Below are 22,389 nucleotides of genomic sequence, written 5' to 3'. Positions count from 1 at the left end.
CCATACAGGCCAAATAAAAAAGTTGTGGAGAGTCAATGAAAGTTCTGTTCCCATGCCTGGAGTTGAACCTGTGATTCAAAGGAAACTATGAAACCTGGTGATCTTTTGATTCTACAAAGCGGTGCCATAATCATACAAGATGGATTTTCTGTCCACCTTTAACATAAGATAAGATAGACTTTATTGATCCCACACTGGGGAAATTCACTGAAAACTGTTAGAGCCTAGTAAAACACAACCATCCTGGGCCCCTGCAGTCCCAGCTGATCAACACGTTTACTCTACCTTGGTTATCTCTCAGGGTGAAGTTGGGGTTGCTGGCGGCCTCTGGAGCCAAGCTGTAGTAGAAGTGTTGTCCACCCAGCGGCTCATCTGGATCCACCGCCGTCACCGTCTGGATGAGCTGGATCACATCAACAGACACAGAGTTACATCCCAGAGGAAGGACGGAAGGTTCTTATTTGGTTGTGCTCGTGCATGCAATATAATGTGTAACATTAATATCTGATTGTTTTCTTGGTATCACAGCAGCTACAGCTCCCACGAGGCTTCATTCTCATTACATAAAGATTTTTATTGTATATTTAGTTTGTTCTCAAAACTTCAGATTTGATGTTTTTCCTCCAACAGTGTTTGCAGTGTTGGCATAAATGCAGTTTTATCAAGTAGAGCACACAAGTAAAGGTACTGAATGGCCTTCACTGTGCTTCAGGGTGGATTATTATTAGTTTTACTGATTCATTAATGTGTAGGCTGCGTTTTAATGTTACAGGTGTAAGACTGAGGTAATTTTAATTGCTTTATATACTGTTGGGATCTTAGTCTGTAACATATTTTTGAGGATGATAAGAAAGTTTGTAAGTTAAATTTCCAAAGTAAGTCGTAGCTTAAGCACTCAAATATCTGTAGTGGACTAAAAGTTTGATATTTTCCTCTGGAGTTTGGTGGAGTAGAAATATAAAGCTGTGTAAAAGTGCATCAAATTTTGTATTTAAGTACACTGTAGCACTTAGTTTTCTTTACACCACTTCTGAACTATATTATCCTCCATGCTGTGATGTCTAATGTTGTCACGTCAGATGTTTGGTGTCTCCGTACCTGCCCAGCTTTGGCGTTTTCACACACATAAGCCTCCAGGTAGTGTGTCAGGGAGGGAGGGTTATCGTTCACATCCAGGATCCTCACAGCCACCGACGCACTCGCGATCTGTGTGGGGTTGTCTGCAGGAACACACCCAAACATTCAGTAGATGCACACATTGGTCAGGAGCTGTAAGATGCACTGATGGACTCAGATAAATGACTCTTCGAGGATCCCGCTGAGCTCAGTTTGTGCCTCTCTTAATCTTCCCCTCATTTACAGCGAGCCTGCGGCACATTAGAGCTCCTTGCGCTCAGATTACATTTCTATTATTCTCCATTACCAATCAGAAATTTGCATATCTTAACCAGCTGTGTAATAGGCACTAGAAACGCAATTAGTGGGCAGTAACTACTTTCTCAGGTTCCATCACATGATCGATCAATCAAAGGTGTGACTTTGGCTCTGGAGGTCGAGGCTCCCTGCGGCCTTGTGTAATTCTGTAAATGTGTGTTTGAGGGGCAGAAAGAAGTACTTAAATCTCCAGCTCGAGTGAACGAGCTGTAACTTTGCTGACGTTTCACCTCGGTGAAGTGAAGTCAGCGGTGTGAGAATCTATGCGAGTTGAAGTACAGGACGAAGCAGCTCAGTTCAAAATGTGAATATTGATTAAATTGCTTTAAACAAATGAGAGTTTGGTTCCACTGACAATGTGAAAAGGATGAGAGAAGATAGTTTTAAACAGGATTATTTAATGAAAGAAAGAAGAATTTAAAATGTTATTCATAACACCTGAGGTTTCCTACTGTGCCAAAATGTCTGCTATGAAGCAATGACAATTTTCTTAATTTCTCCATATTGTAAAGTAAAAGTAAAAAAGAGTTACTTCAGCAAATCAAATCATATTTTATTCCAGCTAATTTTCCGCCTCCGCACCGTTTCTGTCACTGCCCTCTCGCCCTCGCAGTCTCCGTCACACCTGTAATTATCCACCATGCGAAAAAGTTATTCAATTAGTCATTAATTCAATTACCACCTCCTTTTAAGTGTGTCTACCAAGCAAACAGACAAACAAAGCAAAGGGAGGGGGATGAAGGTGACTTTCGGTGCCACCAGCTGTGTGCAGATCTGCAGGGCATCTCCTGCTCTACATTACGCAACTCTGCAGGAGTTGTTTTCCAAAATCACTGCTTCTCTATTTGTGCAAATATATTCACCCATCTGTTTTTTTCTGATCTTTTTGTCACCATGAATCCCCTTCTCATCAAGTCAAGTTTGCCTGTAACCTTAAAGCCTAACTCCAATTAAAAAATACTTTCTGTTAAGAAATCGGTGTATATAATTGAGTCGAGTTTAATCAATAGCACCACCTAGTGGGAATCAGGGCTAATAAAATGTATCTAATTTCCATTTACCGAGTTGTCCTAGCTTGCTAACTTCTAATTTCTAAGTGGAATTCAAACTCAACAGCACCATGGGTTGTACAAAATGTCTAATGTTGTAAAGGGAAAAGTTGTCTGTAATATAATTTAAATGATGCATAACCAATGATATGCCAACTTATTAGTTCACCACAGATGTTGAACATGCGTCTCTTTCCGCAAATATGTTAAACACAGAAGAATATGCACAATGACTGCAGTATCATTTGAGTTTACTGCATATTATTGCACAAAAAGAGAGTAGAATAAAAATGTAAGCTCCATTTTAAAGCCAGTGTAGAAACGTTTTCCTAAAATCAAGCTTAGTTTTGTTGATTTTAGTGCAGCGATGTGCCATCTTATTCTTGGTTTCAGTACGGACACAGGCTCAGATAGATAGACAGGATAGATTCTATCTATCTTTGATTACTAGAAACAGATTGAAATATTTTTATCGTCCTGGCATGAAATAGGGAAAAATATGATTTTCAGGACTCAATTATAGGCAGAAATGACTTGATAAGGTGGAGATTTGGCGTGAGAGAGCCTGTGTGTGTGTGTGTGTGTGTGTGTGTGTGAGTAAGTGTGAGACTTACTCATCTCCATGGCGAGGACAGTGATGTTGTGCCAGCCGATCTCCTCTCGGTCCAGTGAACGCACCGTCATCAGCGACCCGGAAGTGATTTCGATGTAGAAGTACTTCTCGGGGTCAGTGGACCTCTCGATGGAATACCTGGAGACACAAAATGACACGTGCCATGTGAAGCATCTGATTTGCACTTTTTGTGTGTTTTCCGGTAGCTTGTAATCCTATCGGGGGGGGGCATGTGCAGCCTGTGTGTATCAGTGCGATAAGGCGTCAGACTGGCAGCTTCTGAAGGCACAATAAGAAGAAGAGGCTCCAGATAAGGCTTAATCAGAGTATCTGCCTCCTCTGCCAAACTGACGCCGGGGATACACAGACCTGCAGCGTGCCACCTCGCCTCTTCTCCTGCCACCGCCGGCCGCTTTCCAAAACACTCTTCTGAGAGCGACATGCAACACACACACACACAGAAGAGGAGGATGTAGAGCGCATCCTCTTCCAGGCTGTGGAGCAGAAGCCTGTTTATGTAACCATGAGGTGTCCTGTGTTCACACAAGGACTGAATTCAACTGTAGTAGCTTCACTCTGCTCTCGCCTGGAAGGAGGAACGCTGTTTATGTTTGTCTGCATCAGAACAAATCACTTCCAAGAGAGGGGAAAGGAGGAATTGATTAGAAAATAATCAAATTGATTTATTGTTTTAAGTCATCTACCAAACAAAAAGTGCCAATCATCCTAAGAGATTTTTCATTTGCATATCTTTGAAATTGGGAAAAAACCAAAGATAACACCTGACTCGATGCAATGGACATTTGTCCTTCTTCTTTTAAAATGTATGAATTTATTAAACACTGTATCTAATAAAAATAATGCTGAGTTTAGCAAATCAAGTTCTTCTAACTCCTTAACTTTGGTCTTTGGGGACTTGCAACTGCGTCTATTAATAGATAATCAGCATTAATCGCAATAAGTGTAGATTTATTATGTGAATATAGCATATTTCAGAATTTTCGAAACTTTAGAAAAGTTAAAATCCTTTACATTGTGACTGTGAGCAATAACATATGTTATCACCACTTGCAATTTAAAGCTACAGAGCAGATATTTTTCTTTTAAGTTTAAAAAATATGCTTTCTTTAGAATTCTTAAAAAGTTTGAAATGTTTTCTTGTTTTCTTCTGTGTATGTTATTCAAGAGATTCTCATTGGGCAGATTGCTCTTTCTCATCACATATTTTGGCCTGGATGGTTTTTAGGGTTTTTATCTACAGATGACACCTATATTTATTACAATATCTAATATTAGGCAGAAGTTGTGCTAATTCAGTCTTTTGTGCAACAGATGTGTAGTCTTAAACAGCATTAAAAGCATCACAAAACACTAAAACTCACCATTCAAAACCAATAATCTCTCTTTTTTTATATATTTTAGAAGGGACCTGATAAGATTTTACTTGAAGGGAAAGTCTGGAACAAACTCAATTCCCTTTAAACGACTAATTAACATAAAAATAACCATTAATTGTTGAATTAAAGACTGGAATTGGCACACAGATATATTAAAGTCACTGTAGCAGTAGTGTGTGTGCGTGTATGTGTGTGTTCCTGTCCCTAGGGTTGTTTGCAGTGTGTGTTTCGGACTGTGTGCTGACAGGGAAGAGTCGTGACTGGCAAGGATCTCCCTGAAGGATCTCTATTAATATCACTCCTCCAGTGTCATGAGGAGGGGCCACTGTGTGTGTTTGAGTGTGTGTGTGTGTGTGTGTGTGAATGTGTCAAATAGCAGGTGAAAAAGTGTGTGTGTGTGTGTGTGTGTGTGGGAGCCACGTGCTTGTGTGGGTTCAGATGTATCTGCCAGTCATGCTGCTGTCGGTAAAGGACAGAAAGATGTAAAATGGAAATGAGACAAACAGGCAGACTGAAGGTCACCTGCTGCTTGTTATCTGTCATCTGATGTTGTTGTTGCTGCTGCAGTATCTGGCCTCAGCTCTTCCCTGTCACCCTCAACTGATTCCTTTAGCTATCTGCTACTCATGCTGTAACTCTCCTCGTGCTCCAAACCGGCTTTTTTGAAAATCTTTCACTGATTCGTTGCCAGGATCAAGCGCCAGCTCTGGGGATTCAGATTGGAGCTTTAACTGCATCAGCGGCTGACTGCTCTCATTCCCTCTTCAGGAACGAGAGAGTTGTTGTGGTTAATTGTCATCAGCGGAGCTCCTCAAGCATCAAGGAATTTAGAGCAGTGGTTCCCAACATGGAAAGAACTGTCAGTTTTTATGAAATTTCAATTTAGAAACTAAGAGAACTTTTTTATTACTTTCACCTTTGTGTTTGTCTTACTGTATATTTGACAGCACTGCAGTCAAGACCACCTTTGAGAAGTCCAAGAACAAGACTAGTTGAGACAAAGCCAAAACCGAGTCCAAAGAGGTTTGAGTGCAAGTCAAGACTGAGTCCAAATGAGGGAGACGTTGCCAATGAGATGAGTTTTGGCCGCCTGATAACCGTGTTTACCGGCCAATGTCAAGGCCCGCTCTAGATGGATTTTTAACAGTACCAATTTTCTAAACTTCATCAATGGTTTTGTTTTGAAGGAGGACTCGGTTGAGACCAACTAGGATATCTGGCGATGCCAATGGCCAAGTCCAAGACAAGTTTGTGAGCTGAAATGGGCACCAAAACTGGAGCCAGGCAACATAACCGGGCTCAGCAGCCTCAGATGGCAGAGGCAAAGAGACCAAGGAAGCTAAGAAGTGAATAAGAAAGAGTGACATAGAAAGAGGCCGTCGGACAAGAGCGTGGGCGAGGGCTTTGTGTAATAGACAGCTGGCTGGCCTTCTTGCTGTTGGACTAGTAAGTAACATTAGCTGGCTTGCTATGTCTTGTGTTATTGCACTTGCTGCACTTGGCTGTGTGAGCAAAACTGTCGACAGAGTAAGTAATGGAATCATAACAAATGCACGGATACAGCTGTTCATATTCATGCACTCTGAAACGAGGGCGCCAAATCACAAAAAAACACAAATGTTGCTTTAAGTGTAAGTGTTTGCTCTTACAAAATGTCCACAATGGAACGAAAAGTAAGGCGTCGATAGCACATGAACCACTTTTTGCTAAAAAATCCAATAATGCAATGCTTTTAGAAGGGTGTGTGACACTTTACCTGTCAGGGAAGGTGACAGTGATGAGGATTTAAAGGTGCAATGTATGAACGAGGAAGGAATTTCAGATGCAGCACTCGAGATAAACTGCTGCGTGTCCGTGCAGACAGGGCAGCAAACACGCACACACGAGCAACCACCATATCATCTACATCCATTTCCTGTGCCACTACTTTTAGCCCTAATCGAGGTTGTAAAAAGGACAGCTGGGACCGGGTACAGCCGGTGCCATGTGAAACACTCATTTACTGCCGCAGTCATTGATTCCTTCAGATGATTAATAGCCTAATTAAAGGCTTTATGTCTAATTAGTTTATGAGAGGTGCAGTCTGGACAGTAAACCCAGCACGCAACATCTGTTCTGTTAGGGCACAAAACATACTATTCAGTAATTGAGAGAAGAGAAAGTCTTCAGCTTCTGGGTGCTGACTAATTGCTGGATGTTGAGACCTGTCAGAGTTGGTATTAACATTATTATGTTTGTCCTCCTCATCCTCGTCTTCATCAGTATCAGCTGTCCCACGATGGACCCCCTTTAAACACACGTTGAGCCTGAGGAGTAGCCTGCTAAGAGGGGTCATGTTGTGCTGCTGCCTCCTGCTGGTGATCAGGTAACATTACATCTATAGAGCCCGAAAACACTGCCTGCCAGCTTGTAGTAAATTACTATTATTCATTTAAATCAGCTAAATGTAATGTTCTAATAATATTTCATTTGCTTTACTCACATATACTTTATCAGCATCACAGCCTTTCCCAACATGCACTGGGAGAAATACCCACTCTCATGAAGTTAGGTACTTATACTCCCACCTGACTTTTATGTGTTTTCATGAATGCATTATGTTATTGGCGCTCATTTTATTTGGATATTGATGAGACGTATTCTGAAATTAGCTGTTATCATAATAAAACTTAATGACAGCAGCGAACAGCAGCCAATTTATTTTTATTGTTATTGGCATTTTTAATTGAAGGAGTTGTCAAATCCCTATGATCCTTTTCACGAGGGCCATATTTCCTTTGTTTGTCACCTTGATTTAATTTTCCTACAAATTACAGGTGCAGCAGCTCATGACGGCAACACTGTTGGGCAGCCAGCTCTTATACCTGAGACTTCAGACCCTCACAGCTGCACTTGTATCCGCCATGTTTCTCTTGCATTTCAATAGTAACATGTATTTACTGCGATGGTTTACCTGGATAAAGTAAGGGTAGGGTAGGTTGAATACAAGGAGCAAAGCTAGATAAACCACATGAAGTGTTGTTTCGCTGTTTTCCTCACCTCACAGTGTTGTTGGCAGCATCGGGGTCCCTCGCTGACACCGTCTTCAGCACAGTCCCGATCTCAGCGTCCTCTGGCAGCTCGATGTAGTACGCTGGCGAGTCGAACAGCGGGGGCTCGTCCACGTCCTCCACGCTCACGTGCACGATGGTGACGTCCTTGAAGGGCCCGCGGTGGCGTAGGGAAGGGTCCAGGTGGATGTTTGCGCCCTCCACCTTCAGAGTATAACTGGGCTTGGTCTCAAAGTCCAGTGGCTGTAGGATGAACCCACATAAAGACATTACAAAGATGAAACCTTTCTGCTGTCTTTGGCTACAATTAAGTTGTGCTTTTCAAGAAACACTTGAATTTGTGCCAGTTTGATGTTAAAGAAAGAATCTCCTGCAGAACTTAACATGCATTGAAGTAACATTGCCAGGACAATCTGATGAAGGATGCTAGGAAACAGCAAAAAGGTGAAGAGATTAAAGGATTTCTTCAAAAAAGTGAAACGAATTTACCAAAAAAAAAAAAAAAAAAAAACCCACTAAGAAACAGGAATGGGTTGTAGACAGCAGTTATATATTATGTCATGTTTTTCCCTCTTAATGCAAAATTAAATTGCAACATTTCTGAAGGGAATTTTGTTCCTCTATGATAAAGGAGCCCTTTAAAATTTACATAAGGGTTGTAAACGAAATAAATACAAAAAGAGCTGAAATGTATTATAAAACACAGGTTATATTAGTTAAGCATATATCTTCAGCCTCAAAGTGAGATAAATACATAAACAACATAAATAACCTATATTTATTAACTATGAGTTGTGACACAGACAAACATAGATTTATATTTTCTTCATTTATCAGTCTGCTTGTGTACCTTTTTCACAGAGATGATGCCAAAAAGGTTGGTGGGGTCGGTGCTGATGTCAAATGTGTCCCTTCCATCTCCATCGATGATGCTGTACTTCATCTCAGCGTTGACCCCGATGTCCCTGTCCTTCGCCCAGATCCGACCCACCACTGAACCCACAGGAGCTGACTCTGGGACGCTCATCTGATACAGCCCTGAGGAAGCAAATTAACAGAGTGATCATCCTGTCACCTTTTCCCCCATCTGTTTTTCTTTTTTTTATCCTCTAGAGGGAGCCAAACGTCTTCCATCACCTCTATGGCAGCTTTCTTCTCTCAAAATCACATTCTAGACAGCTTAAAATAAATGGCTCCATAAACGCCTCACAATTGGGTTATATACTGTCTCGCGGGCCGGCTTCAATTTCATCTACCGTTTAACCTCAAAGAAGAGGTGACAGCTGCCCAATTTGTGGCACTCCCTGCAGTCCAAAGTGAAATGCCTGCACATTGTGCTTGACAGAGGAGAATCCCTGAAGCTCTTCACAACCGATCAAAGTTCTATCGAAGTGATGGCGCTAATTGGGGGACTAGTGATGGAAGTGAAAATGGGCGGTGGCGGCGGGTGTTTTTCTTTGTCTAGGAGCGAAGCCACCCGCCGGGCAGGAAGAGATGACCATGGACAGCTAGACAACCCCTGACCTCCGGGAGACGGTAATGAGAGGAGCAGAAATGGGGATAATCAAAGAGACAGCACGGGGCGACTGGTGTCCGAGGGAGGAGGCCAGGGGGTAAATGACCAGGGACTGGTGGCCAAAAGTGGACAGAGGGAGGAGGGCAGAGGGGTTAACAGCTTGCATGCTCCAGAGAAATGAGGTGGATAGATGTAGAGCGACCCACAGAAAACAGTAAACTACCGTGGTGTGTGTGTGTGTCACTTTGAATGTAGTAGAGTTCACACATGGCTTGCAGATGCTGCGGGCCCATGTTTTAATGCATGTGCCACACTGCTGCCCCACATGCAGCTCAAACACACAACCACAAGTCAAGTATCAATCCTGGAACCAAACGACGCGCTGTTTTTGAAATTTGAGTGAACTTCGGGGTCATCTGAGGGCTTTGACCCTGTGATGTGTTTCAGCCGCAAATGTGAGCGTGTAGGGCTCAGTACGATACAGGATTCACTCATTATAATTGAGGGTTCCTAATTAAGGGAAGGGAAAACATTTTTTAACAGTGTTCAAATAAAAACACTCAGCTGTGACTATGAAATCCTTGGGTGCAAAAAGAGCATTTTTCCCCATAGGTTTTGGTGTAAAATGCAAATAAAAGGATCCCTTACATAAACATAAGGGTTTGGTACTGTTGGTGGGAGATAATAAGACTGATTAACATTAAGAAAGAAAGAGAATGAATCGATAATGAAAATAATCCTTAGTTGCAGCCCTCATGCGAATGATAATTTGTCACATTTAGTTGATGTTGAGATCAATTTTTCAGCTCCATGATGCGTTGAGTCCCATTTTTGTATTGTTGTATATCATACCATAATATAGCCTTCTGCCTCTGGCTGCACTGTTTCTCTACAGTTGAGAGAAACTGTCCACAACTTTTAAAATGTTTTTTATCTGTAAGAGTATCAGGAGAGATCCGAGAAAGAAAGGTGATGTGAGTTCAGGTCGAGCGGGGAGGAAAGTGAATCAGGAAAGAAAGTAAAATGTGAGAATAATAAGACAGAAAGGAGGAGCTGTTGTCCATCTCTTACTCTGGTCAAACATGGGCGGGTTGTCATTGATGTCGCTGAGTGTGATGTTGACAGTGGTGGTACCAGCGAGCCCCCCCAGTTGGCCGCCCATGTCCTTGGCCTGGATGACCACAGTGTAGTTTTCTCTTGTCTCCCGGTCCATATCTGCCAGGGACACGCGGACCACGCCTGAGGGGGAGAAACCAAGACACACAGAGAAGGAGAGAGAGTGTAAGAGAGGGCGAAGAAAGATACACGAGGTGAATTAAAGGTCAGCAACAGAGAGCTGGTGACACAGATTAGGGTCATGTGTCCACGCGATGGTGTCCTGGAATGTCAGCGCTCTCAATGAGCCGGACAAGAGGTTGCATGAGTGAATTATAATTAAACTTGTCATTCATTTAAAGCCTCTGGTTTAAACACAACTTCATTATTGGGCTGCAATAAAGAAAGGCATTGTGTCATTCTCTGCCTGCAAGAAATTAAAAATGGAGACTTCAAGTGTCATATGGACAGTCAGCTGCATTAACTAATGTTATGTTTTGCATTTCTAGCCTCGCCTTTAGTTGTGTATATTTATCACATGCACTTTAGCCACTTTTGTCCAAAGAAATACATTTTTTGCATGACAAAAGGCTTAATGGGAGTTTCTAAAGCAGTAATCTGGACCAAGGATACTTCAACATTTGGACAAGAGGAGCTAAGAATCAAACCTCCAATCCTATAATTAATGTTCAACTTGCTCTACCACCAGAGTTAGATGCGGTCTCCCTTTTTCAGGATAGGAGCGCTGAGATTTCCTGGTTAAAATAGTAGAATTTATTTATGTGTGATTGAGTTAGGATGGTTTTGTGTATGCGTGACAGACACAGGAGATAACATATCACTGTGACAGCAGTGAGGCAGCATGAAAGGATAAATCTACACTTGATGTGGGACACGCTTCCATCCACAATAAATAAATCCAAACTTTGACTAAAACTGACTATAAACTGACGGATATAGGCAAAATTGGTAGAATTCAGACACAGCTGAACTGTACGGAAAAACAACGGTACCCTAACCGGGCTACTGCAGTGCATGTAACGTACTAAACCTTCAAGGTCTTCCTGCTTTCCGTTCACTTTCCTTGTTGCCTGGATGGGATCTGGACACTATTATCAACAGTGCATTTCCGCATTACCAAAGACATCCATACATAGACAGTTTTGCCAGATGCAGCAGAATCCAACCAAGGTCAAGGGATGTTTTGTGCTGAAGAGTAAGAAAAGGAGTGCATGTAACAGTGCTCTGAGCTATATGTGTTAAAGTTATACACCGTGTTCCCTCCAATAAAAGCCTCAGTGCTGCGCTTATAGCCCAGTCAGGGAGGCTGATTGATAGCTGTAGAGCCACTCTTGTGTTTCAGTGATGGATGAACCTACAGCAGCAGCAGCAGCAGTCTGAGAGGGTGCTGATGGGCAGCGCAGCCTGAGAGGTTTGGCAACAGATTTCTGTGCTGACAAACAAGGAAATGAGGCAGCTGTGGTAAACAATGGCCAGTGACTCTTTGCTTTTAGGAGACTAATGGATTTTTGGAAGTGGTAGCTGGAGTTGTGAATGATAGTATGTGATGCAATGTTCCAATTAGACGTTAACGGTCAAGGAGTTTTAGCCCCTCTATTTACAAGTGTTGTATACTATTATGCTACCATCTTGCTTAATTTTTTTATATATTACACTAAAAGCCCACAAGTATGGGGGCACATTTGGAAGCCATGGACATTAATCAGCTACTAGAACAGCCTCCACCCTTCTGGTTTCAGTCTTTCCACCAGATGTTGGACTCCCTGGCTGCAGGGATTTGCTCCCATTCAGTCACAAGATTATGAGTGAGGTCCAACACGGATGTTGTCGCTGTAACATCAAAATTTCCTTTCGTTGAACTAAGGATGCCAAGCCAGGATAAACACTACCAGAAGTACACGTGTCCACATACTTTTCATGATAATTATCAGCATGTGGTAGTGCAGACTGATTTTAAACCAAAGTGTGGATTGATTTAAAAAGGCTGCTCTGCAATTTCTCAAATGTGACAGTTATGTCCCTCGTCATACATACAAAGTCATCTTTTGTGGGCTTCTTTGGGGATAATTGCAAAACAAATTGTTTCTTATACTCAGAGTTATTTTGTATTTTATTTCCCTGAATAAATGAAGATTTTCAGCTTCAGAACTGATGGTAGATGTAGTTTTTAACTTTGCTAAGCTCAGCTAATTCCCTCCTGGCTCCAGCTCAGTTCTTAATGCAGAGACATGAAGGTGATATCAATCTTCTCGTCTAACTCTAATGCTAATAACATGAATGCTATATTGATATGATAAACACCACAATAGCCTTGTTTGCCAAATGATTGGCAGTGTATTTGGTTTGTAGTAGACTGACTAACTAACACATACAAACTCGTTGCCATGGTCCTTTTATGACAAATAGATATATCGTTAGGGGATTAAACCTGTGAGACAGTTTCCTGAACCACTCGATCACTTCCCCACGAGGGGCTGCCTGTCTTATGCTGTCCTCCTTTTCAACAGAGAAGTCACACTTTGTGCTTAGCACATCTTTATGTCGAGTGCGAGGAGTTTGAGATGCTGCAAGTTGTAACAAAAGAGCGCCGTGTTTCAGACAAGTGTTGGGTAGTCTCATAGCAACAACAGGAGCCATGCTGAGCTTCCCACATTCAGAGCTGGTTGGTATACACAGGGGCTCAAAGTGTGGACTGCTAAAATCAGACTGCGGTGCAATTACAGTGCGGTACAGTGTTAGAAACAAGGTGGGGAATTAATAGTAGCTGCCAGTCGAGGATGTTAGTAAATCCTGGCTGTCAGTGGTAGTTTGTAGACTTTTATCAGGTCATCTAACATCATTCTTACTTATAAAACATTCATACGGAGCTCATAAAATAGTTAAAGTGGCTGGTGAAGTTTGAAATCCATCAGACTCTTTATGTAACGGATAAAAATGCTGGTTTCCCCGAGTTACAGGTTGAGTGTTTTAGAGGGAGTTTAGCAGCCTGTGTGCAGTCGTACCAGTCTTGGCGTCCACTGAGAAGTAAGGCTGGCCCTCCAGGATGCTGTAGACCACACGAGCACTGTTGCCATATGTGGGGTCGTCGGCATCCGTGGCCGTCAGCTGGATCACAGATGTTCCTGGGTAAACACAGGGGGCAAATGTGAGGAGGAGTAGACAGAATTAGAGGAAAAGGAAGAGGTGGATGAGAAAGAAACATAATCTACACCAATATCGTCATATAAATCAAATAAATAATTTTGGTTGGAGTTTTTTATTCTGTGGCTGGAGCGGCTCCAGGAATTAACTATGCTTATTTACTTCAAAGTAACCACAAAAGTAGGTTTATGAATAGTGAATGAAGCAGATGGAGACGAGCCTGTAGGAACAAACGATGACTCTGCCGGGCCATTATGTACTTCACTATGCAGCCGCTCCCTCAAAAACAAACACCTCAAACATGCACAGGCAACAGTTTAGTTTCTGTCTCCGTCCATCTGTCTGCCTTCATCTCCCCACGCTCACCTATTTTGGACATTTCGGGTACAGACGCCTGGTACGGCCCGTCCAGAAACCTCGGCTCGTTGTCGTTGATGTCCTGGATCTTGACAATAAACTCGGACTCAGGCTCCAGAGGTCTGTCCGTCAGGCGGTTGCGGGCCTGGGCACGGAGGATGTACTGGGCCTTCACCTCCCGGTCCAGCCTCTGGATGGCGTGGATGTCCCCTGTGCTGTCGTCGATGGTGAAAGTGGTGCCCGCGCCCTCGCCCGTCAGGATGTACTTAATGGAGCCGTCGCCTTTATCCATGTCTGAGTGGAGCTGTTCACAGAGATGTTTGTAAGGAATTATTCCAAAATATAAAAAGAAAAGATCCACTTTTTCGTGTTCAATCTGTGCCCAATCTGCCAGCGCTTGGTCAAAAAAAGACGATAACTTTCAAAAATCATGACAACATATCCCAGACAACAAGTTTACCAGTGCTTACAAGTTGAACAAACATGAAAGTAACAGACATATGGTGCAGCAACATGTTTTTGAGGACATTTAATTGGGTCACATCCGCCAATTTTAGAACAATGCAGCAGCACAGTGATCCTAAACATACAGACGAGACGATCAAAATAACTTTTTGGGGTCAAACAGTGGAAAGTTCTTGATCTGAATCCAACTGAAAATGTGCTAGTGAGGTAGGCTGAGGTTCAGGCCAGGCAGAGCAAGTGTGTGGTGAAGAAAATGAAGTTAAAATTACACAATCTTGCTAAGCAATTAATGATTTAAGTTATTTATTAACAAAAGCAATCTTTGGTTGCAGCATCTTAAATGTTAATTCATTGTACAACGAATATCTTTAAGCCAGTGGATAAATTAACTCCAGATCTCCATGGGTGGTGTGTGCTTGTATGTGTACCTTAATACTGTAGCTGTAAGTACATCTAATCACTGCTTACAACCCAATTGTTGCCACAGGCCCTGCAGGGCAATCAGAAGCCTTTTGTGGCCTGTAAGTGCAAATGCCAGCCTGTTGATGTGCAATCACTCCTTACTTTGTACTTAGAGGGCCTCTGCGTATGATGAGTACTGCCATCACTGGCAGAGCGGAATTAAATGCCCCCATTGATGCCTGTGTCATATATAATCAACACACAGCAAGCGCACAACACAGCACTGACAGAAATCACCCCGCTGACTCTCAACGCACACTCTTTTCAAGACACTTTGGCCTTTTCCTCGTCTGGCGCCGCTAAGTGAAATGACCACGCTGAGGTTGGTGAACTGCTAAAAGTTTGCAGCTACAGCACTCACTGTTGTTATTCCGGTGATAGTTCAGCAGCAATCTTCACAATACCTATCATTCCCCGAGCAGCAGACAATACAGCTTTTCCTATCTCTTCGGACAACGGGCCCACCTGCTCTCTCTCCTGCAAAGCGCCGTGCAGCCCAGCTCGGCCCAGAATATATTTTCTAATCAACACCCCATTGTGGACTTCAGCCCCGTGTCTCATGGTGATATATCTCAGGCCGGTGCCTTCCCTCCGCCTTATCCGCCTTCTCTTGCTCTGATCCTTCCTTTCCACCCAAGCCTATGAAAAGAGGGAGTTTGACACTCTATCACACTATCAATTACCTGCTCGGTCTCAGCACCAGCCCAAAGCCCAAACCTCCGACATCCCTGTGGCTCTGAATTCTAAGAATACTAAGCTGAGGGGGGGGGAAAAATCCTCCTGGGGGTGGGGGGGGGGGGACAGGCTACAGTACATGTTTCTCCTGCTTTGTCATATCCTACAATGCCTCTCTGCCTTGAGTGGCTCTCTGGGTAGTAGCCGGGCTTGTCAGAATCACTTATTTCATTAAGCTTGGAAAAATTAGGGTAGGCGGCTTGAAAAGAATCTGTGAAGAAACACTAAATGGGAAAGAAGAAGAGGTTAGATAGAAGTGAATATGGTACAGCGACTGTAAGGAATATTTCATACTACATAAGTAGATACAGTACTTTTAGTTTTCTACAGCACTGGTGGCACTCTCTGAGGACTTGTTACTCGTCTTTCTGGTCGGAGCACGTGTCTTTCTGGATTCCAGCATTTGCCTCGGTATTCCCGAGCGGTGGCTGGGAAATTATTCCAGAACAGTAATTAGGTACGTTTGCAAAATTTTTAAAGGGGAATTTCAGAGGACGAGAGGTTAGTAACGCAGTGTTTTTAAAGTCGGCAACGGCAAATTCAATCAAAGGTTTGGAATCAGCGTTTTAAGATCAGGGCAGCATATTTTTAGGAATTTTGAGGAGTGTTTTAATGTCACGATGTGGGCACTGAGAGATCTTACATCCAAGTTCTGACAGAATGCTCTGCAGGAATCACTCGGTTTAGTTAAGTGGGGGGAAAAACAGGCATAGATATTATGTGAATTCACTATTTACATGCATTTATAATGTGTTTGAGCCAGGACTGTCCACGGTTGTCAAATGGGCCCATTAGTACGGTTCTAGGGGTCATTGCTCATGCAGAGGGGGGCAGTAAGCACTACTGTTACATAGTGAGTAAACCATCATCTGTATCTAATCAACCGGTTCCTAGACCAGGCATTAGTCCTGATATTGATCTGGGTTGATCAAAAGCTGCTCCATGTATAAGAAAACTATTTGCACAACAGCAGCAGAATTGAGATTTTACTTGTAAAAATGCTACAAAATGTTAGATATATTATATCATATATGTAATGTTAAATTCAATTAGACTATTGTTTACCCAATAACAGTTTAATCTGTAATTAGATAACACACAGATACACAAGAGAAGCCTGCTCGTAGCAGTCATCATATTATTTGTCGCAAAGATTTCAAAGTGACTTGATATTTTATGGTTCAAGTGGGTCAGTTTTGCAGTGACATACTCTGGCACAAACACCTACAAATGACTCAAAAAGATTCCCCAGAACCCACTTTTTGGGTGATGTAATGGCAATTTTCATTCGAGTTTGCAAGATTGTTGTGTCTCTCTGCTGATGATGACTGGCCTTACAACTATTGATCAAATGTTCAATTCACTTTAGCGACTGAGCGATCAAAGTGCTCCTTTGTGAGCATCCCTCTCCTACTCCTTTCAGAGCATGTGGGTTGTGTTGCAGACGCACCATCCACTTCTGTGGAAAAGGGCCGACTGAGTGAAGACTCGGTTCGAGTCAATTAACTCAATCACTGCTGTCTGGCTCTGGTTCAAAGTGGACAGAAGAGAGGCTGTCTTAGTATGGACGCGGTGCATCCAGGGATTAAATTGGGATTTTTCTCCTTTGCAGTGGTTGAGGTTTGCCTCTGCCCACCCATGATCTTCTTTTTTGCATTCATGCACTCAGCTCAGTCCAAGTAGCGGATGACCTCCAGGCTGCTGAGCTCTCCTATAAATCTGTTGCACAGTTTGAAGGTTAGGGTTGAAATACTTTTGTAGCACCTTACTGAGACACCTTACACATCAGATACGTCATGCAGAAAGGTCATGCAAAAAAGCTGCTCCCCTACCAGGCCAGAAACCTGTACACTTTGCATTTCTTCAAGTTATACCTTTGTGTGTGCACATATGTGTGTGCCTGCTCATACAGTACAGCATGTAGTGAACACTGACCTTTCCAATATAAAGTGGTTCCAGCCCAGTGTACTCCTCCAGGACAAAGAACTGGTTCCACACCCAGCCTCTCTTCACCCTCTGGAGCAGTGCTGAGCTGCCTGCATTTTCCTCCTCCGCGGGTTTACCCTGAAGGCTGTGAGGCAGAAGGGTCAAAATGCCGAGGGCCAAAGGGAGCAAGGTGCTGGCAACTGCTGGAAGATGCAACCGGTCTCCCATTGTTAAGCACAGAGTAGTATTTGAAAAGACTTTTCCTCTTTCTTCACCAGTGCAGTTGTACCGGGTTCCTTTCTTTCTGGGTACTGTAAGAGAACAAAGAAGACACATGAATCTCAAATTTGCGTCCTTTTGGACAACATCATACTTTTGTTGTGTATTGAGACCCAGTCTGTGTTACACCCTGGGAGGCCTACGGATGACACACATTCACAGGCTTTTCTCCTGCTTCCAGATTAGCCCTCCACTACTGAGTTTTTGTTGAATTATAATGAGCTGTGTGTGCCTTATCAAAGCTGAATGGGGTTCTTCTCATTCCGCCGATGATGTTACGTGGAACAGGAGAAGAGGTAATATGAGAGGAGAGGAAGACTGGGACAGTAGTACAAAGCAAAACATTGGTGTCATCCTGCCACTCACTATTACCATACCCCCAGAGAGTTAAAATATAAAGAACAAAAGACTGGGGACGTCAAAGGTGTACGTAACTGTAACGTCCGTAAAACGATACAGATTAGTGTTAGGTGCTGTGACTATCTCTTGATGAACAACAGCTTGGAACGGCGACTTCTTGGAGTCTTGTCGTCACCATGAGGTAGCCAGGAAACCACATGACAATGAGACGCAGCATAAAAGTACTGGGCGGATGGATATCTTTTGTTTAGTTTCACTACAACCACACAAAGTCATTTTTGATACATTGATTATAACCAGTGAGCTTTAGACATTTTACAGGCATTGAATTTTTAAAAATCAGATGACAGCCAGGCTGTTTCATCCTGCTTGCAGTATTTCATGCTAAGCTAAGCTAACCACCTACTGCTCGGGACATGAGAGGAGTGGTAGCTGATCAATCTTCTCATGTAACTCTCCACAAGAAAGAAAATAAGTATATTTGCCATAATGTTGATCATTTGCCTTTAATTGTGTAATCTTGTCTTGAGCTCCTGAATACACTCAGATAAAGGCACTTTTTGCAACCTGCAGATAAAAAAGAAGATTGTGCTTCCTTCCTTCCTCCTCTTCCTGTCACACGGAGAGGTGAGCTCCTTCACACCTCCTGTAAAAGGCCCGGGGGTGTGATGTTCTGAGACTGTAGTGTTTCTGTTAACACCCCTGCTCAGCTTTACTCACACCATGTTCCACAAGTTCCCATCAGCGCTGCACACCTCTCATTACAAGTGTACTGTCTATTTTTTCCATATCTGGGGTTTTGAAGGCCCCTATGGTATTGCCTGGATGTTGGATTTCATGCCTCTAAATACTATCTCCCTCTACATTTGATATGAACATCATAGGAATCTTTAAGATCAGCGAGGTCAATCCCGCGAATTTCTTGCAGGAGATGCTTTTTAAGGTTACCCATCGATTCTAGCTAATCAATACCTTTTCACATGCAGCGCATGGCACCTACGCTGCCGCTTTCCATCTGCATCTTATTTTTATGTATTAGGAGGACGGCAGCATCTGCCCGCTTTTCCTGCATTAACAAGCTCGGGGGGGAAATAGGATTTATGTTCAAAAGGCAAAGAAAAAGCAGAGAGACGGGGGAGGAAGGAAAAGAAAAGCATGGAGGCTGTTAGCAGGGGGAGATGGAAAGTTTGGGGCCGGAGAAAAAAAAACAGCGGAAGAAAGAGAGACTGTTTGACTCATGGGCTGACTCCATTATGTTTTGTAAGAGAGAGTGCATTGTGCTGCTGTAGACTCTCTGAATCGCCAAACTCAGTTAATCATTGTTGAAGAGGCACAAAAGGCAGAGAAGGGTGGGGGGCGTGGCTGCATTGTCAGCGGGAGGCTGGCCCAAGTGTGTGTGTGCATGCATGTGTGTGTGTGTGTGTGTGTTTCCTCTGTAGAGGCAAACCCCTGCAAGAGCTGCTTGGCAGGATGGCTGACACTTGACCTCGCCGCTCCCCTCCATTCTGTCTATTCAAGCTGCCTGGTTGCCATTATGAAGTAAAATTAGCTCCCTGTTCTCTGCTCACAAACCCTCGGCCTCCCCTCTCAGCTCCGCCCCTAAAAGGTCACAGCGTGCACCCGAGCATTTTGCTCCATTTTGTCGTCCCTAATGAGGTGACATGCCACGCAATTGTGCTGGCAAAACATTTCACACACCTCTCTTCTGCTAATCTTATGGCATTCCACTTGTTTAAAGAAAAAGCAGCTGGTGTTTGCCATACAAGCTGCGAATGGGGGGTAGAAGGGATGGGAAGATGAAGGGACGAAGGAATGAGGAGGAAGGTGGAGGAGCAATCATATGCAAAAGCTTTGCCAGACTTAAGGCGAAGAGGTATTTTCCCACCGGGCTGAAACATTCTTCCCTCGTCGAAAATCTGCCTTATATATAACTCAATTTAGTCGCTGTTAGTGAGTAACACACTAAAATTAAGTCGAAATGGCGAGACAGGTATAAGAGCATCTGATTTTTTATGTTTGTTTTGACAAGCAAGAAACCCCTGAAAGGAAAGGTGTTTGTTGAGAGGGAGGATGAAATTGAGTGACAGTGGAGGAGACGGTGATTGTCACGAGGAGCAGCTGGTGTGACAAAATGATGGGCCATATTGTTGTATCATCTTACTCCAAGTCCACCTGCTGCTCCATTAACTGCAATCTGACAACAACAGACTATATCAAACTGCTCCTACATGAGTGAGCGAGGTGAACGTCTCCTTCCAATGGAGGAAAACAAACACCTGCTACTGTACGACTGGCCGACCACCACTGGGCTGAGGCAGCATATATAATCTTGCTAACTCCACCTGTTCAGATTAATGAGTCACTAATGGCCAAATTAACAAGAAAAAACATATTGCCATTGCGGTATAATAACTTATGGAAACACTCTTGGACAAAATGTGTTAAAACTTTAAAGTTGGAGCAAAAATTGGATGGGATTCTTTAGATAAATTGCGTAATAATTTAGCTAATTTCAGATTTTGGTTGATCGTGTACACATTAGGTATTGAAATAAATGTTGGTTTTGTTGGTAAACGAGGTATTTGTGAAGAAAAAATTGTACAGTGTTATCTAGGACTAAAACATTTCATCAGTTCCTCCAAAATTCTGTTTTTTTTTGTTACTTTAAGGCATTTTCAAGCAGAAATGTCTACCTACATGTATTTTCAGCTTCACAAATATTACAATTTCCTTCTTTTCTTTAGTTTATGTGACAGTAAACTTTTCATTTTCTAGGTCAGGTTAACTGTTTAATCATGGACATAATCATTAGTTCCAGTTCTCATGTTATCAAAAACCTCACCCAGACCTTTTGGTCCACCAAACTCCCATTCACTGAGTGAGGTTACCAAGGGCCAACACAGTGTGTGGTACATTAGTATGGGTTCGCTCTGTTTAAGTGCTATGTGGAGCATTATTAAGTGTTAATTTCACAGTGGCCATGTCTGTGCTCCACTCACCTCAGCTCTAAAAGAAGGCCTCCCAGACTGTGGAAAAGGTCCTTACAAACTGGGTGGACCCGTGAAAAAGGGTTCCACCCACCCTGGCAGGGCAAAACGTCACGGCCAATTTGTTAACCACAATTGATTTAGCACGGTGGAAAGGGACGCCACCACGAAGCCCCTGCATATCTTCAACCCGGGCGAGGGGCTGCATCGATGCACTTTGACTTTTTTAAGATGCAGAAGCTCCAGCATGAGAAAGTGTCTTTCAATAAGCCGAGTACAATAAGCCGGGTGGCTGCTGTTGCAGAAATGTGGAAGGGTTTTTCTTAAATACAGCTGCTGAATCTAATTTCACTTCCCGGGCCGAGTGCTGAGCGTGACAAGCCACATTTCCTCTCAACGAAGCGTAGTTTTTAATTTCTAAATGCTAATGTTTATTTACTTATTTATACGTAATTAAATTCAGACTCTGCAGTGGCAGTAACTTTTAATAAGCTGGTCGCCCCCGCAGTGTGGCCTCTGGTATGTTTTGTATGTGTGTGTGCATAAAGAAGGAATAAAATGACCAGGTCTTCTAGTTTCTAAAAGCAAAGGGTCTATACCGTGACTGCCTGCAGCAAGGGCCCAGTTTCCTCAGCCGGCACACAGGGAGAGATGGCAGCCTTCAAAGGAAGAGCCAGGCTAAGGGAGGTGTGTATTCTGGCCAAACTCTCTCAGGATCACACAGTTGTTTGTGTGTGGGTATGAATTTGAGCTCTCTGTGCACAGCATGCCTATGTGTGTTTGTGTGCGAGTGCTACCCTCTATTCGTCCTCATTCCTCTAACCCCCCCCGAGGACAGAGAGGCTGGCATGGGGCAGACTTTGAACCTGCCTCTGCCGTGCTCTCTAATTGTAGGGAGCACCCCGGGCCTCGGTCTGTGCAGCTGCGTGCGCCGCCACCGCTGTGCCGTGACGAGCGTCTCCCTCCCTGCGGCTCGTTTACTGTAAGGTGTTTTTAATTACTCCCTCCCTCCGTTCTCTATCTGCCTTTGCGTGCTGGGTGAGCTTCAGAAGTTTGCTCAGCCCTCTACTCCTGTTTTTGTAATAGCATGGACCAAAAAAATTCATTTAACATCTGCTATGTCTGTTATTATATCATTTGAGCGCTTGCACTTATTTTTAGTTTTCTCTCCGATTCCTCAATCTTTTCTCTTGTTTTGGACTCGCTCGCTCTCCTCCCCATCCCTCCCCGATGCACATTTAGTTCATTCATTGCTCGGTGGATGCCATAAAAGGAGCCTTGTCATTTATGGAGAAATTAAATCACACAAACTGGCATTCATCCCAGGCACTGGTGCATGGAAATGATGTCACCATGCATAAGCGTCATCTGGAAAAGTTTGCAATCAGTGTCACTCCGCCGCAGATTAAACAGCGGTGTCTTGGGGACTGATCCTTTCAAATTAATATCGAACTCATAATCTCTTTTGAATTTGGGTTTTTTTTGTCTGGGAGGAGAACTGG

General features: G+C 43.2%; 1 protein-coding gene and 1 long non-coding RNA gene across 3 annotated transcripts in view; one reads left to right on the top strand and one right to left on the bottom strand.

Moving 5' to 3' along the window:
• LOC127369399 (cadherin-20-like) overlaps window positions 1-22,389 on the bottom strand; it is a 73,835-nt gene that overhangs the window by 5,581 nt on the left and 45,865 nt on the right. For both annotated transcript variants that reach the window (XM_051410759.1, XM_051410760.1), the window contains exons 2-10: window positions 17,271-17,572; window positions 13,683-13,977; window positions 13,178-13,297; window positions 10,131-10,298; window positions 8,394-8,581; window positions 7,533-7,786; window positions 3,098-3,234; window positions 1,099-1,220; window positions 286-403 (exon numbers count right to left, since the gene is read on the bottom strand). In XM_051410759.1, the coding sequence (XP_051266719.1) occupies window positions 286-403; window positions 1,099-1,220; window positions 3,098-3,234; window positions 7,533-7,786; window positions 8,394-8,581; window positions 10,131-10,298; window positions 13,178-13,297; window positions 13,683-13,977; window positions 17,271-17,489 (1,621 nt within the window). In that variant the 5' untranslated portion in view covers window positions 17,490-17,572. The remainder of the gene's footprint in view (window positions 1-285; window positions 404-1,098; window positions 1,221-3,097; window positions 3,235-7,532; window positions 7,787-8,393; window positions 8,582-10,130; window positions 10,299-13,177; window positions 13,298-13,682; window positions 13,978-17,270; window positions 17,573-22,389) is intronic.
• On the top strand, window positions 5,807-7,396 carry LOC127369417 (uncharacterized). Its single transcript, XR_007886071.1, has 3 exons — window positions 5,807-5,939; window positions 6,756-6,858; window positions 7,310-7,396. It is a non-coding gene; the product is annotated as an uncharacterized LOC127369417 (long non-coding RNA).

This window comes from Dicentrarchus labrax, unplaced genomic scaffold, assembly GCF_905237075.1.
Source record: "Dicentrarchus labrax unplaced genomic scaffold, dlabrax2021, whole genome shotgun sequence".
Classification (NCBI taxonomy): Eukaryota; Metazoa; Chordata; class Actinopteri; family Moronidae; genus Dicentrarchus; species Dicentrarchus labrax.
Note: the sequence above shows the minus strand (reverse complement) of the source record. Positions and strands in the feature narration are given on the sequence as shown.